Here is a 16,701-nt window from a genome sequence, read left to right as displayed (position 1 = left end):
TCACAAAGCAAAACTACCGTGGTCAGGCTTGGACAGGGAGCTGGCTGTGCGTGAAGAGTCAGCCTGTGCAAGCTTTCTGCTTTGATTCTTTTCCCAGATGATCACCCCAAATTCAAAAAGGGCCCTTTTCCACCTTTCCTATTCTCTACCTACACACTTGATGTGTGCTGATTTTCAACTGATTAATTTTTCTGTGCAGCCTTAAGAACTGCACTGACTTAAGCTTGTGACACAACTTGTTGGCGATTCCTGTGTTACACGGTATTGCACTTCCCCAACTCCAAGAACTGCCTCACATCCTTTAGAGGTACCTTAGTCGGTTTTACAGGAGTGCGGAATGCTCGTGTTTCCCAGGCTCCTGAATGGCGGAGTTAGGGTGGTTTATACCTTTGCAGTGTTTATACCGTGCGCTGCAGCGGTGACCGGTCCCATGCAGACCATCCCAGATATTTTGCTGTTGCGCTGCCGCTGTCGTCTCCAATGCAGCTGTAGGCAGGCTCTGGAAAGAAGAAGCCCCCACGCTGCCGCGATGATCCGGAGGAGCGGCGGGGGTGCAATCTCCAGCCCTGCGCTGGACCGCACCTCCTAACCCTGGCCCGTGTAGCATCCCTACGGATGCAGCGGCGCCGGGTTGGCGGGAAAGGGGAGGAGGGGGGAACCCCCAATTTGTGCGGAGAGAGGAGGAGGGTGGTGGGACGTGCCGCTGCGCGCCGGGACGGTGCCGCGCGGGGGGTGACAGCCGCAGCCCGGCGGGTTGCGGGGGCGGCTCGGGGCCGCCAGGCTGCGCTCTCGGTCCGGCCGCCGCGCCTGCCGCCCTCCCCGGGCGACCGGGGCTTGGGGCACGGCGGAGCCTCGCCGCGAGCGGGCGGTCCCGGGACGGCGGCGGCACCACCGGCGGCGGCACCTGCGGCGGCGGGGAAAGGCAGGGCTCGGCGGCCCGCTCCGCGCCCCTCGCCCGGCCCGGCATGACGCGGCGGCGCCCCGGCGACGGCGGGAGGTGGGTGCCGGCAGCCCTGGCCGCGCTCCTGGCCCTGAGAGGTGAGTGCCGCACGGGCGGAGCGGGGCGCGGCTCCCGAGCACGGGGCATCGCCCCGGGGCCGCGGGGTCGCCGCCGCCGGTGTCGCGGCGGAGCCCCGCGCGTGGGGAAGTTTTGATTGCGGTCCCGCCGGTGATGCTCGGGAATGCGGCGGCGGGCGAGTGCTTTTGCAGGCAGGCGTGGGGAAAGAGCGCTGCTCCGCTCGGCTCCTTCTGCTGCCTCCGCTGCACCATCCTTCCTACTATTCTTATATATGCATATTTTATTTATTTGTTTTTACGGGGCTTTACGGTAAAACTTGCTTTAAACTGGGCTTCACGTTAGGCTCAGTTGTCTGGGCCTAGCCCCTTGGTAAGCTCACCTGTGTTGAAAACTCTGGTCTATCCCTCAGGCCCTGAGGCAGCAGGGAACTTTCCGCAGAGATGGTGACAGGCTGCTCGGAGCCCCCTGTGTCCCCCCCATCCTCTCCTCTGCCTCCTCCTTCCAGGCACACGGCGCACCGCTTCAGCTCTAAGATACGTGCCTGCCCCCGGGGACGTGGTGACTCCACCACCTCCCGCCCCCTATAGCCCTTCCGAAATAAGGTGTGTTCCCTGGTCTCTGCGCGGAGAGGAAACAAATTGCGTATGACAGATGCTACTCACATCACTTAGTGCATTGCCGGGGAGCACCAGGAGGTGCTGCATTAAGGGCAGCAGAAGAAACTACCAAGTGCAAGATGTTCAGACTCATCTGTTGATCAGGTGGCAATGCCTCCTTTCAAGTGATGCTAAACTTCAGAGCAGCCTGCTCGGTTGTGGTTTACAGAGGTCCACATGGCAATTGTCTAAAGGTCTGCCCTTTACTGCAGATTCTCGCTAAGCAGTTTTGCAGAGCCCTGCTCAGCAGTGAGCAGCCCACGGCTTTGAGACTGCTGGGCCACCTTCAGTGCTGGGAAACTGGGAAACCTGCTGCAAGTGGTCCCTCAGACAGAGGGAGGACAGTAAGAAAAGATGGGATCTCCCATGAGGAGACCAGAGATGTCCCAGCAAGGTCTAGATGAAACCTCCGCACAGTCGGGATCTGGGTGGAGTCTGCTGCTTGGGTAGCTGTGCCTTGCTGTCTCTGCCCCGCGAGGCACAGCAGGTTTTCCCCTCTACCCAGGACCTGTTTCGGAACTAGTCTTGTGATGGATAAACGAACACAAACATTTTCACAAATGCCCCAGCCTCAAATGCACCCTGCACTCCTGTCCTCAGAAAATGTTTGGGAGTCTAAGTCTCATGCATTAACTGGAAATTGCACCTGCTGATTTCAAAGAAATGAATTATGGAAAAAAAATAAAGTTTACTAGCATTGAGTGGAAAGAAATAATCTCAGCTTTCATACTTCACACTATTGATTTGCTTTTTGTCCTTTTCTCAGTTTGGAAAGCAAGTTCAATTATTTTCAGGTTCTCAATGCTACCTTTTTTTTTTTTTTTTCCTTTTTTTTTTTTTTTTTTTTTTTTTTTTTTTGTCTGCAGACATTGCAAAGGTGTAAATATCTATAGAGTTACTGGGCTTGCTCCAGTTAGAGGCACATAAGTGGTCAAGTGCTTCTGTTGATGTGACATCACTGCAAAAACATACAGTAATAATCAGATATAAGGTTAAAATTAAAGGGGTATTTAATTATCCTTTTAAGCAGAAAAATTGACTCAATACTTGGTTTTTTAGTTGAGGGCACATGGGGACAATGATACTGGAGACAACTAGGTGTGGAAACATGCTCTTCCATGAAATATTTATCTGCAATAATATAATGGTTTTTCTTGCACTTTCCTTTACGTCTTCATAATTGCCTGAATGAAACACCTGTTTCTCAAGCTTGGTGTTTTTCATTTTGTCATAGGAAAAGTCTTTAGAAGATGGTGGTAGATGAAAATAGCTGTGGTACACAGTTATTTCTGTGGTACACAGCATGGCTATATTTTCAGTGGCTCTCGAGTTTGAAAAGAAAACACTGTAAGGGATAAGGAGCAGATATACACCCAGGAAAACTGAAATTAAATTGGGAGAGTTTTTCCTAAACAACATTTGCAGAAGATTAGTAAGTGTGTTTCTGCTCTGGGCTGCCAAGTATGGTTAGGAAGAGTGATTTTAAATTTTTTTTTTCTTTTTGAGATTTTAGACTGGTTTATAAGATAGAAAAAAAAATGAGGGGTCATATGCAAAGTGATACTGAAATTAAAAGTAAGATTTAAAAGTAAAAGGATCTAAAACTGTAAGAGTGTATAATCAGGCAAAATACTTAATGCCAAAAAAATGAAAGTTGTTGCGGGGGAAAAAGGACCTTGGATATAATTTCATCATTCTCATACTTTATACCTACAATAAAATAAAATTAGACTTCATAGTGATATTTAAGTCAATTATTATGGTGCCATTTTCTTCTGTTGTTTTGCAGTTGGTAGAATAACAATGATTCTTTGTAACTGGTGCTAGTTATATCCATATTTTAGGGTCTTTGGCTCAGGGCAGATTCTATGTTTTCCCTCTAAAACATTATAAGCATAATAATTTTTTGTGGAAATAATATTTTCCCAGGAGAAATTTAGGGAAGGATAGGAGGGAATTCTCTTGATAGCTTTGAAACCAAACCTGGGATTGCTAATCAATCCTCCTATGTCTCCAGAAATAGCATCCTGCAAATTGTCAAATGTGGTAGAAATCACACATCGGGTACAGTCAGAGTGCAGAACTGACGTGTTTTTTAACTGCATGGTGTTTGGATCCTGTGGCACAGAATTGCAACAGGTGAGATTTCAGTGTGTTACAGTCCACTGCAGATGGATCTTGTAAGACCAGGGGTTGCGGGTGCCTGGCTGTAGTGGATTAATGCAACAGCAGGTCTACAACTCCTCACATGACTTTTTGGAGTCGCCTTCCTGTCGGTCTGAGGTTCTCACAGCTGAAACTCTTTTGGCCTTGCAGCACCCTTGTCCTGCACACCCCTGCTTCCCAGCCCTGCACCAGGTCCTCAGCCCTGGAAAGGGAGTACTGTGTCAGTCCCTTGCCCTTCCATGCTCTTGCAGGTTTTTTTGGAACAGATTGCCATTTGTGTCAAGCTGTGTGGTTTTGTGACGTGTAGATAAATCATTTTGCTCGCGACCTGACCTTGGTCCCCAGCGGTAGGCACAGATGCATTAACTACTTCTTTCTGAAGTGGGCATCGTTCCCTTATTTTGGGAACCGATTCTTTCTCTCTGTTCCTTCAGTATTGCCTAAACTGCAATTTTCTTTTTATAAGGTTCTGTTCTCAAGGGATCTCAGAGTGCCTCAGGAGCAGCTATATTTAGTTGCTCAGTAGTAATATGGATATACAAAGTATGGCATAAACAACTCTTTAACTTAGGAAACTTAGGAATTATTTTTCATGCCTTCATGGGGGAGTAGTGTTTTTATTCTTGTACTGATAGTACAGATGGAGAAAGCAAGACTAAGAGACCTCATGACCCACTGAAGGTCAGTGGATAATGGTAGTAGTCTTGAGTGTCTTGGAACAAACTGTAGCCACAGGAGGATGCTTAAATTTATGCAGCAGGTTAAGCAATAATGTAATGGTCCTCTTTAGGGATGTTCACTACTAAATTGTGGTGAGTCATCTATATTTAGCAGGATGCTACTATCATCATGCTTTTTAAGTAAAGTGCTTTTAACACAGTTTATTTCAAGGAGAAGTGCATGCACTGAAAATCTGTTCTTTGTAGTTTCCTCCTTGTGGAGCATTAATGCTGCCTTCCCTTTTGTAAGTGTTCAGAGAAAAATTTAGCTCCTGGTTGTTTAACAGACAGTAGTGTAACAAAGACAGTTCTCTGGTTATTACTACCTTGTGTTTGCACAGTTATTTATGAGCGTTACCTAACTGAGAGTCTCCAAACTTACTTTGTGTGGGCAGTCAGTTTGATTTATAGCATGGAAAACTGATGTGTGCAGAGATGAAATGATTTTCTTGCTGTCAGGTAGGACATTTGCCCAGGCTCTCCTTTAGAGAAGTCACAATTAAAGGGCTTCTGGTCATATGCCTCCCTGCTTTATTCTTGCTACTGTTTCATGTCCTGTGCACCAGGGAGGAAGCACAACATTTTTAACTGTGCACAATGAACTTTTAAGGTTTTTTTTTTTTTTTTCCTTATAAGTTTTTATCTCTTTGGTTTTGGAGGTCACTTGTGTCCTGGCTTCTGCTTTTTTTTTTTTTTTTTTTTTTTTTTTTTTTTTTTCCCACTGCTTGAGCTGGGCTGCTCTGTTTCATCTGGACTGAGGAATTTGGCTTCATTCTAAATGGAAGTAGAAATCAAATGCTTTGATGGTTTTGAAAGGAAATTTTTTGAGAGAAATTCCATCTTAGGACCCTGATAGTTTGTCTCCTTGTGGAGTTGTATTGTTATAATACAAGGAAGTACCCTAAACAAAAAGATATTTTGATCGGAAAAGTCAAAATTTTTCATCCCAAAGATGCTTAAGTTGGATGTTTCTGTATTTTTGACTTTTTTCCTCCCTGTTTTTCTTTTGAAACACAATTACGATTTTACAAAACATCCCATGTTGGATAAGTTTTGGTTTAGTGGAAGTAACTTCAGTACAACTTTAGTGGTTGGGGCTTTTTATTTCTACAGGGCATTTAAAAAGAGCAGTGATAAAAACCAACTTGCAGCAATTGGTGGTACCTGTGCACAGTCTCTGCCCATTATTTTTGCCATCTTGACACATGTTTGCAAACACCACGTACACTTGTATGTGCCACTGCACTTGTCCTTTCCTTATTTGTGGTGCTGTAGAGCATTGTACTGAAAGAGTCAAGTTTCTATTTAAGAAATACAGCAAATATTTGTTAATATTTGTTTCCCCTTCTGGAACAGTCACTGAAGAAATCAGAACAGGACTAGCAGGTTGAGCTCAGTCCCTTATTATTTGTGCATGTGCAGAGCCACAGCCCTCCTCCTGGCAGCATAGCAGTACTTGTACATTTGCATCTCTGCATGAAGCTAATTTCAAGTGTAATTTTGGTATTAGGCTGATCATATCACTTACTTAGGGACAAAAACTTGTGCATTTATTTTCTCATACTCTCATGAGCCAACCTAGCTATGTAAACATGAGCTTCTGCTTCACAAGCATCAGCAGGAGAAAGCCAGTGTCTGAACTCCACTTAGTTACCTCTGGGCTTTGATTTTACCAGAAGTGCTGAATCCAAGAGTGTTGTTTGTGGGGAGGCAATGACACCCTGTTTACAATCTGTGGTGCATCTCTGCAGCAGCCTGTCTAAGCAGTCCTGGGCCAGGTCAGCCTGCTGGTCTCTGCTGCCATGGCCAAATCTGGATCCTCCAATGGGAGGTGCCAAAACCTCCTCAGTGAGAAACTGGTGCCAAACATTTAGCAAAGAGGAGTCTGGTGTCCTGTCTGTGCTGCAGGTTGCCCTAGGAGTAGGATGGTGTATGTATTGCTCCAGACTTCAACTAAGGGGCTTGGGAAACAAACTCTGTAAGGAATGGCTTAGGGAGCTGGGGTTGTTTAGCCGTGAGAAAAGCAGACTCAGGGGTGACCTTATCACTCTCTACAACTCCCTGAAAGGCGGCTGTAGTCAGGTGGGGTTTGGTCTTTTTCACCAGGCAGCAACTGACAGAAGGAGAGGACACAGTCTTAAGCTGCGCCAAGGGAAATATAGGTTGGGTATTAGGAAAAAGTTTTTCAGGCAAAGAATATTAAAGTACTGGAATAGTCTGCCTGGGGAGGTGGTGGAATCACCATCCCTGGATGTGTTTAAAATAAGACTGGATGTGACGCTCAGTGCCATGGTCCAGTTGAGGTGTTAGGGCATGGGTTGCACTTGCTGATCTTGGAAGTCTCTTCCAACCAAGTCATTCTGTATTCTGTATTCTATATTCTGTATTCTGTATTCTGTATCCTGTATTCTGTATTCTGTATCCTGTATCCTGTATCCTGTATCCTGCCTACACAACCCAATTTTCTCTTAATTTTAGGGTATATCCACACTCCACTTCCTTGCCATAAAATGAATACAGTCATATGTATTCCTCTACCAATGCAGAGCGAATAAAGCATCCATCTCCTCCCCTTCCTCAGGCGAGACCCCCCACATGCAAAGCAGCCCCCCAAGTAAAATTTCCCCCTTGCCAGGGCCCAAGCTGAGCAGGGCTAACTGAGCCCATGGTGCAGTGTCCTCAGCTGGTGTGCAGCAGGGTGGGTGTGCAATGGCCCTGGACACCAACCCCTCGGCCTCCCCAGCAGAGGGGCTGTGGGTGGGATGCGGGCTCAGCTCTCCCTCTGCCTGGCACATTATCAGCCTCTGCCAGGAGCAAGTGGGTTGGCACACCCTCTCTGCAGGCCCACTGGGGGGATTACTTCCTAATCCCCACTAATTAGAAGTTGGCTAATGCCTGGAAGCATGAGGGTATAGTGATGTTATGCTTTTTTTATTTATTCTATTTCTTTTGGATTTTTTTGTTCTACCTGACGTATCTGTGGATGTTCCCAGTATCCTTATAGATGCATGGGCCTCTGTGATTTCTGCAGAGCTCTTGACTTAACTGTAACATGGGTTAATCATTCCTGGTAGTTACTTATTGGCTGTGTTTAGAAGAAGCAGAGAAAGTTCAAACAGAAAAGGAAAGTGACAATATTTTCCTTATGTCTGGTCATGTTTCCTGCTCTTCAGTTATGCTGAACAACCTTTCTTTCTTTCTCTTGAAAAAACAAACAAACATAAAAAGCCCACAAGCAAACAAAACCCACAGAAAAGTACCTGTTTCACTTCTTCATTCCCATTTGATAATTTCTTTTTATTTAACCCATCTCCAAGTTAAATTGTCCCAATTTTAAACAGTGCTTGACCAGTAAGTGTTTTTGATTGGTGAATGACAAACCTTTCTCTGCCTTCTGCATTTTCAAATGTGCTATGCAGAAGTAACCACAGCAATTCCAGCTGAGGCTGCACTTTCAGTGTTCATGGTGGCATTAGAATACTTGCAGCATCCTTCTTTTCAGCCTCTGCCTTTAGACACCCTGACAGCTTGCTTGCTTCTTTGACCACCGTTGTATGTTGAACAGATGTTTTCATTGAGCCGTTCACAGTGATACCAAGATATTTTCCTCAAGCGATTACTTTTGAATTAGAGCCCCACGGTATATGAGTAGTTCAGATTATTCTCTCAAGTTCTTATTACTGTCCGTTTGGTAATGTTGAATTTCATCCTGCATTATGCTGCCCACTTGCTGAGCTTTGTCAGATCCCTTGGAAGTCTCTCTCAATCTTCTTTTGTCTCAGCCAGCCCAAATCACTTTGCCAGCTTCCTGCCTCTCTTCCAGATATTAAGGAATAGATTAAACCACCCCAGAACTGGTTAGAAACCTGGGGGTAATCCCTTGTAATCAGGGCCAGAACGAGGACAGGGGGAGAGGGGCTCCCATGCCTCTGAGCCTGGGCACTGAAGAGTGGGACAGCAGCTCCAGACTCAGCCTGACCTCAGCTGGCCTGAACCCCACTGGGGGCAAGGCAAGGGGTGGCGTTCCCACACCAGGCAAGAAGGGGACAGGTCTGGCACTGAGCTGGCATCCTGCCCAGAACAGTTTAGCAGGTGCACTTTGAAGAGACAGAAAATTAATTACTTAGTCCTGTCCTTTTTCTTCCAAAATTAGAGTGGATTGTAGGGCCACAAGTTCCCCTGAGAGGAGATCAAGCTGATTTGTCTCCTATTGTGTACTTTTAGGGGCTTAGGGTATTGGACTGGTTTAACCAAGCCCTGCTGCCACTTCCAGGTGAGCCTGTAGCCTCTCTTATGGAAAGCATGCTAACTTCAAGAACCACCTGACCTACCAAGGGCTTGCTTGTCTTTGCTAGCAGTTACAGCCATGTCGGAAATTTCTTTCTTCAGCTGTTCTACACTTCTGGATGGACTTGTCCCTTCTGTGTACTGAAATGTTTGGGTTTTGGCTTTTGCAATTGACCTTCAGTTTTGTTCTCAGTCGTAGCCACCGTTTTATGAAGCAACTGTTTAGACTGAATCACTTCTTGTTCCTTTTATTTGGCCATACAATGTGCTCTCTTGCTTCTCAGCAGTTTTTTTGTCTAGGGCACCTAGTACCTTTTCAGTGATGATGCTGAGATTGCTTCAACACACCATCACACAGTGTAACAACTTTAGTTCTCCTGCTTTTGGATTTAGGCTGTTTTGACCGTTTCTGCTTTTAATATTTTTTTTTTCTGAATGTAAAAGTCACAATGCAAAGTTCTGCTACTTTTTTCTCACAGGGATGTTAAATTTGACTATGTAGCAGTCACTGTTGCTTTGTATCTTTGTATCAATTGCAGTGTTTTCGCTTCTAAGGGTGCTGGAACAAGTTGTTCCAAGTCCTACCTACGCTCTTTCAGACGCTGCAGAATTGTAACCTGCTGTGACTCTTAGCTAATTCCTGCACATGCTGCTGAAGTCACTATTTTTTTCTGTTTTCTTTGACTTTGTTCCTTTGCTCTCCCTCCACACCATGCAGTAGACATTCCTTACCTGATCAGGAGGCCATTGGTAAATACAGGTTGCTTTAGTGAGATTTGTTTTTCCAGTTAACTTTTCTCCCTCTTCAGCCTTGGCTATCTAGATTTGATTTATGTTATCACCTGTCTTGCAGTTTGATGTCTCTGCCTCTTTACCCACACTGGATTTCCAGGCAGGCCATGAGTCTGTGATGACTTCTGCAGCTGCGGGCACATAGACTGCAAGGCATGTTGGACACATGCCTGTGTTGGTTAGTATGGCTGTATAAAGAGGTTGTTGCATCATGTTGTAGGGGTTGGTTTACTGCATCAAGCCTGAAGTGCTTCTTGGAGTTTTTTGTTCCAGCTCCTCACCACCCGCTCTGACCTGTGCTCCTGTGTGGTCTATCAGCTGCACTCTAAAATGTTTGGTTTAGAGATGATATCTCAGCAAATACAGCACAACTTCTTGGTTATAAGGTCCCTGGGAGCTCCTGCAAGGAATGCATCACCCACTCTGCTGCCTCTCACTGCCTGTGCCAGTGAAGGGGGCCTGGAGCTCCCCACAACCCTTGGGGAAGGAGACAGGGATGGTGGAAGATGGGTTGCTTTAGTGAACCAGAAGGTGATGGAGGGCTTCTGCAGGGCACTGCTGAGCTTGTGTGATTTCTAGGCTGCCTCCATAATTAACTGTGTAGTTGATCCTCACTCTTTGATGGGGTTTGTTGTCTGAACAAACCATTGGTTTGTGGAACTGCTCATGTGCAGACCAGCTTGGCTTTCTGGCTGTGTGAGCTAGTGACTCGGAGAGGCTGGGAGGACCTTGGCTACTTGGCAGAGGGACAGAATGGCCTCAGTCTGTCTGCAGAATCGTCATGTCCTTGGCTTGTCAAGGGCAGCCCTTCCTTTTGCCCCTGAAACAGCTGGTGCGCCCTGGGCCCTTATTACGGGACTCATCCGCAATCAGCGCCTCTCTCTCCTGTGCTGGAAATGCCTCAGACACGGAGAGCAGGCTTGTGTTTCTCAGCTGCACGGAGCCGCAGCAAGGCTGTGCTTCGCTTGTTCTTTGGGGAATGCTCTGTGCTAGCTCTACAGTAGCTTTTTTGCATAGTTTCATCTGTTCTCGCTGCTCTCGCCCTTATTCCCAGTGGCTGTTTTGCCTTTTTTTTTTTTTTTTTTCCCCTTTTGCAGGACTGCATTTCAGCTGCCACATTGACAGCAGTCATCTGTTTATGCACAGAACAGGTACAGAACAGGCAGGCTTCCCCCACCCCCTTGGTCCCCATCGTCCAGCCCTCCTGCACTGCGTGCCCTGTCCCCCCCAGCTGCACCCTCGCTGGGAGCTCCAGCCCTGAGGCAGGGGGCTCACAGCGAGGGGACCGCTGCAGGTGAAGAGGGGCAGCTGAGGCATCCCACCGCCACCGGCTTGTGTTGCGTCCTAATTGCCAATAGCCCTTCCGGCGTCAGCAGTTTGTGGGAATAATTGACAGGAGGTGCCGGCGAGGTGCTGAGTCAGAGCGAGGTGTGCTTGCCAAGTCACTGCAGCAGAAGGAGTCCGATCGCCTCGTGTGGAGGGAAGCCAATGGACGGTGGGTTTCCTAGCTGCCTTTTGGGCCTCTTTCTTTCCTTTCCCTGAGGCTGCAATTCAGCAGCAGTGATGCTATGCATGTAAGGGACACACCAGGGATTGGGGGAGCTCTTTATTTTTTTGCTTTTTCCTTTTTGTGTTTTTTTTTGGTTTTTTTTTTTTTTTTTGGTTTTTTTTTTTTTTTTTTTTGGCTGTGAGCACTGGGATTAGGGGATGTGGGCTCCATTCCCACCTGCTGCCTCTGGGTTTCTGTGCTGTCATTTCTGTGCTCTGAGCAAGCAGAAGGGGTATAAAACACGTGTTGGGGGGTAGTGTCGAGAGAGTGGCCCTATTGACAGATTGATGTCTCCTGGGAGAGGAAAAGCAGCATGTGACATCCTCAGCTGGGCAAGGGGGGACAGCTATGCAAGCCGAAAAAGCTGCAAAATAAAATGACTGAAAAGGTGTTCCGTCCTGTCCTTCCTGAGGGTTGTTTCTGCTGCAGTGTCCTACCATTTATTTAGGGGTTTGAAATACTCATTTGACATGCAGGAAGATGAGTGCTTGTCCTGTGTACATCTAGCACCTGATGGACCTCCAGGTCAGGCTCGTGAGAATTTTGTCATTTATTCCTGACCTTCTTGAATATGGCTAACATCAGTGTTTATACCACAGCTGAATCTGTCCCTGAGGTCTGGATTCTTTCCTTTTCCTTGCTTCAGGGTGACTTCAGTTGTCTTTGTCTTTCTCCCTCTCTGTAGCACAGGGTACTTTTTTCCTACCTTGGACAAAAGTCGGTATTTGTTTCACAGTGATCTAAATATATGTGTCTGCTGTGTGCTGCTTTTCTAGGGAGAGCATACTATTTTTGCTTTTAGTAACCACTTTGTGGAAAGAGATGAGGAGCGTGAAGACATAGGCCCATGTATTTTTCAGAACCCTTCATATCTATGCTGTGCTCTGCCCACCCACTTTTTTAATGCTAATCCTTGTATAATTTTTCTCTTCACTGACTCAGGTAACAGCCATGTTACCTAGATCACCATGCAGCTGATGGGGAAAACTGAGGCCCAGAGATGGGAAGGGCCTTTGCCATGATCATGCAGGATTCCCATAGCCAACATGGGGTTGGAACCTGCATCTCCTGACTGCCAGCCCATGCCTTCTCCACTGGACAATGCTGCCTGTCCACTGATTTAATCAGTGACCTGCTGAATACTTTTCATCTTGAGTTTTCATGGCAGGGGCTCATAGGTGGTTGTAGATTCTGAGTCTTTAAAGAAAATCTGCAGTGACTGAATCAAATCTGGTTCTCTCACCCTTGTCTTGACCACCTTCACAATGAATATTGTGAATGGGACTCCCAGAGGGGTGGTCCTGGTGTCACTGGTGAGGGGATGGTGTGTGCATGGTATCTGTTCTCTCCTCCAGTTAGCTGTCTGTTCACATGCTGGGATGCACAGTGACACTGGAGGCAGTCTTGAACAATCTGTGCCTTGAGGATGCTTTGGAGGAAATCTTTCCCCACTGGATTCTGCTGCCAGATCAGCCAGGGCTGATCAGGATCAGATCAGGGCTGGTTTGGGAGGCCCAGAATGGTCTGCTACATGGCTGGTCTGCCTTCAAGTTGTATTTCTGTGTGAGTTGTACCGTGCATGGTGGAGATGTGCTAGCCAGGGTGCTCCTACAGAGAAGAGTGAGTCTGGCCCTCAGGCGTTGCGAAGTATTTTCTTCATTGCTTCAGGGAACCTTGGTCTCCATCTGGTGTAATGCAGCCCTTCTTCTCTATCCAGTCTCTACCCATGGTGTGGCTTCACCCTTAAAACAGAAAAAAAAAAATTAGAGCCTTGTGTGTTACAACTGGGATTTTGTAAGATACCTATGGGAATTAAGCACAGAATTCCCTCAGGTTCTTTTTAAACAGCCTAGCTGATGAGAATTTATGTTGACAATAAGCAAGAGCGGAAGCAGTCCTGTCAGCAGAGCCACAGCTATTCTCCCTGTGTCTGGTGTGGAAACTGCTGTGGTAAAGCTTATTTTGCTTTGAGGTCTGTGTGCCAGGACCTGGGAGCAGAGCCTTCAAGAGGTTTCTGATGTGAGTGGACCCCATGCTCTTGCCTCCTTTGTGGGTCATTTCAAGCACTTGTAACTGCTGTGGAAATACCAGTGTGTAGTAACACTGTGTGTAGGGCCTCTGTGCTGGACAAATGTAGCTGACACCCACTGGGCCAAGAACTGAGCCTGCTACGAGTCAGTCCAAGATGATGAAACTCTGCCAAACCAACTCTTCTTTCCTTTTCAAGGGGTAAAAATGTGCATGGATGGTGAAGAGTAGCATTTAACTCATCATATTGCAACTCGCTGCAATAGAATTTGCTTTGGAGATAATTGAGAGATTCTTCTGACAACTGCAAGAATCCTCTTTTATTCTTTCTTCATAACTGAAGTATGACAACTTGTATCAGTTTTCCACAAATGGAGAAATTCAGTGACAATCATTGTATTTTTCATTAAAAGTAAGCAGTTATGATTCAAAATAATAAAACAACTGCTGGAGACCAAACAAGTAGTGGAATAGAGCTGTCACTTAGAACAAATCAGGACACAAACAAGAAAAAAAAGCTTCCTTTGTCCTTGGTTATGAGTGAGAACCCTTTCTGGGATTTTTTTTTTTTTTTTGTTTTGGTGGCTAAAATTATTTTCATAGTGTATTTTAGGTTTTTTTTGGTTTTATTTTTTTTTATTTTTTTTTATTTTTTATTTTTTTTTCCTCCAGAATTTGTTCCTCTGGCCATATAGCCAGAGCACAGCTGGCAGCTTCTCTTGCAGCTGGAGGAGGGGAAAAGTGATACAGGTGGGGATGCCGCTGACCCTGTGATCCACTGCAAAGCCAGTGGGTCCCAGAAGGACACTGTTGTCTCCTGCCAGTGATCTGCTTCCAGCTTGTCCTCACCCCTTTCACCTTTATGAAAAAGTTCACTGTGTGGCTTGATGGACAAAAAGGAATGTCCACCTCTCATTGTGAATTTATGTGAAATGGGCCCAAGTTGTGGAAATCTCATTAAATTAGCAAGCTGTGTAAGGCTTCCATTCATTTTGGTTTAGCTCAGAGTACAGCTTGGATTATTCTCTCAGATTTGAAAAGTTATTCAGCCTCGGAGCTCAAAATCAACTTACAGGCTAATATCAGACCAGGTCTCCTTAGCTTAGCTTTAAAAACTGGAATGTTTTATTAAAGCCAAAAGGCTGTCTTACTGCGTGTGTATATATATAATATATAATAATGCACATATAATTGTACAGTCAAAATAAAGCAGCACTGGGAAATGCATAAGTTAATGATGCCTTGTTATGTATCCTGTATCATTTATGGCACGAATCCTGTATCTTTTATGGCATGAATTTTATAGTCTAAGTGGTAGTAAGATTAGAGGTAGGTGAATAATTTATAACAAATAATTTATTTAATGAATTCCTCTTCCATTTCCATTTGAAAATTGTTTGTGAACATCCTGCGGTTTCTTTGCATTTTACTTATTTGAAATTACTTACTGAATAGCTTCTACAAATAATATTTGACATGCCACATGCTCATAAGGAGGTTTGTTTGTGGTTTTTTTAGTTGTTTCCTAGGAGGAGGAGCAGCATTTCAGCTGCAGGTTTAGTTGCTCAGCATTGATACAGAGCAAAATTTAATGCCATAGCATTTCACTATCCTGACAACTCAAAGTAATTGCTAGAATTAAGCAGTTTCTGAAGGGTACCAAGAATTAGCTAGTAATTTTTAATAATTTTTCAGACTGTTTGTGGGGATAGGCAAGTTCAAAACTTACTTCTGCCAGTGAGTGCTAAAATTGCTCAAAATGTGTTACTTCCTTGTACATTTACGTCACTAAATTAGAATAGCTTCAGAAATGAACAGAACGCTCTAAGGTCCACAGTCAGCAGTGTGCTGTGCATATGCCTGACTTCAGGCATATTCCTGAGTAGATGCATATGTGGTAGAGTGGAGTGGCAAATTACGAACTTCAGCATATGTTTAAGTGGTTTTCTGAATTAGGGACCAAAAGAGAGAACAAAGCAAATTTATCTTTCATGAAAGTGAACATACAAGAGAATTTTGTTTCCTCATCTGCAATTACAGGGCACTGCATCTTTCAGATGGGGACTGTGAAGGAGTGATGATATAAATGTTGAATTAAGTTGCAGTATTTCTGATTTCATCAAATACAAGGCAGTATATTTGAAGCTTCTCATGCATGTCACTCTGTGCTTCCCCCCCCTTAAATATTGGAGGAAATAGCATGAAGAATTGAAAAACAAACAAATGAAGAAACAAACAAAACCTCAGCCATTAGTTTCAGTTTTTATTTATATCTTCATCTTTTAGGATTTCTCAGATTTCAGAATATTTTCCATGTACTTTTATTGGCTGATCATCCTTCTAAGAAAAAGTTAATTTGGAAATATTAAATAATGCTTGGCGAAAGTAAGGCAAACAATGCATCACAGGAAGAAGAACTTTCTCTGTCTGCAAGGAATAGGTGTGAGTTACTTTAGCACCTTGAAGAACAATTGCAACAACGCAACAATGTCAACAATAAAGTTGCAACAATGTCAGCTGCTGAAGGTCTCCATTTTTGTGTGCAATTTTGTGCACATTGTGGAAAGCACCTTCTGAAGCTGCATGAGATGGCCTTCAGCTCTGTAAGACAGGTGACACTTCATTGGCCTACCAGAAGGCACAGTCAAATAGTTGTTTTTTTGGGTCTGTGAACCAGTGAGACCTCATCTTCTTCCCATTCGTGCCTTGGGGCTGACCTGTGTGGGGTCTCTTATGTCTGGTAGAGGGTGGAGCAGGGCAGTGAGTACCTCACCTGCACCTGTCCATCTAATGTCAGGAATCTTATGAAAATAAAATTAATTTTTTAATTAACTAAATGTTTAAACATTTAACTGAATGTTTAAGGCCTTTGCTCTTCTGTCAGAGGAGGGGTGGGTGCAGACACCTTGTGCCCCAAGGAAACAAAGGCTTCTGGGCCACAGGGCCCATGGACTTACTGAGAAGTAGCTAGCAGAAGATCACAGACAGTTCAGGAGAGGGCGGTCTGGGAAGCTAGGAAGAGAAAGAGCCATCTCTGTGTGGTGGATGATGTGTGGGATGCAACTGCAGAAATAGGCAGTCAGCTTTGGGTGAGGAAGAGCAATTGTCCCTGCTGACTTGCAAGAGCTAAAATTACCTCCTTGGAGCAGAGAGTCAAAGGAGTAACGTGTTGTTCCTCATGCCAGTGATTAGAAATGCACCCAAGCCACGCTGAGCACCAAACCCCCAGACCAGACATGTCACAAAGACGAGTCTGCCAAATGTGATCATTGATGTCCATCGGTGCTTGTATGCAAGGAACTTGCACCCATGAGAGGAGGAATACTTCCAAAGAGAGGGTTTCTGGACCTCTGTACACATTTATTGCCCTTCAGGTGATGGTCTAGATCCCAGTCTTGTACACACAGAAATCAGTGGGGGAGTTTCAGTTTTGTGTGGTTGGGAAGGTGAGGGAATGTTTGTCAGGCAGAAGAAAGAAGGGCTGGA

The 16,701-nt window shown here is 45.3% G+C and overlaps 1 protein-coding gene across 1 annotated transcript in view; it reads left to right on the top strand.

Moving 5' to 3' along the window:
- The first annotated feature begins 887 nt into the window (after nt 1-887).
- Nucleotides 888-16,701, top strand: part of IGSF11 (immunoglobulin superfamily member 11) — a 105,148-nt gene continuing 89,334 nt past the window's right edge. Inside the window, exon 1 of the mRNA XM_066175266.1 lies at nt 888-1,038. Coding sequence (XP_066031363.1) covers nt 966-1,038 — 73 coding nt within the window. The 5' untranslated portion in view covers nt 888-965. The remainder of the gene's footprint in view (nt 1,039-16,701) is intronic.

The sequence above is a fragment of the Chamaea fasciata genome, unplaced genomic scaffold (assembly GCF_029207755.1).
Source record: "Chamaea fasciata isolate MVZ Bird 193981 ecotype frontalis unplaced genomic scaffold, bChaFas1.0.hap1 SCAF_2, whole genome shotgun sequence".
NCBI lineage: Eukaryota > Metazoa > Chordata > Aves > Passeriformes > Sylviidae > Chamaea > Chamaea fasciata.
This window is presented reverse-complemented; position numbering and strand designations above follow the sequence as displayed.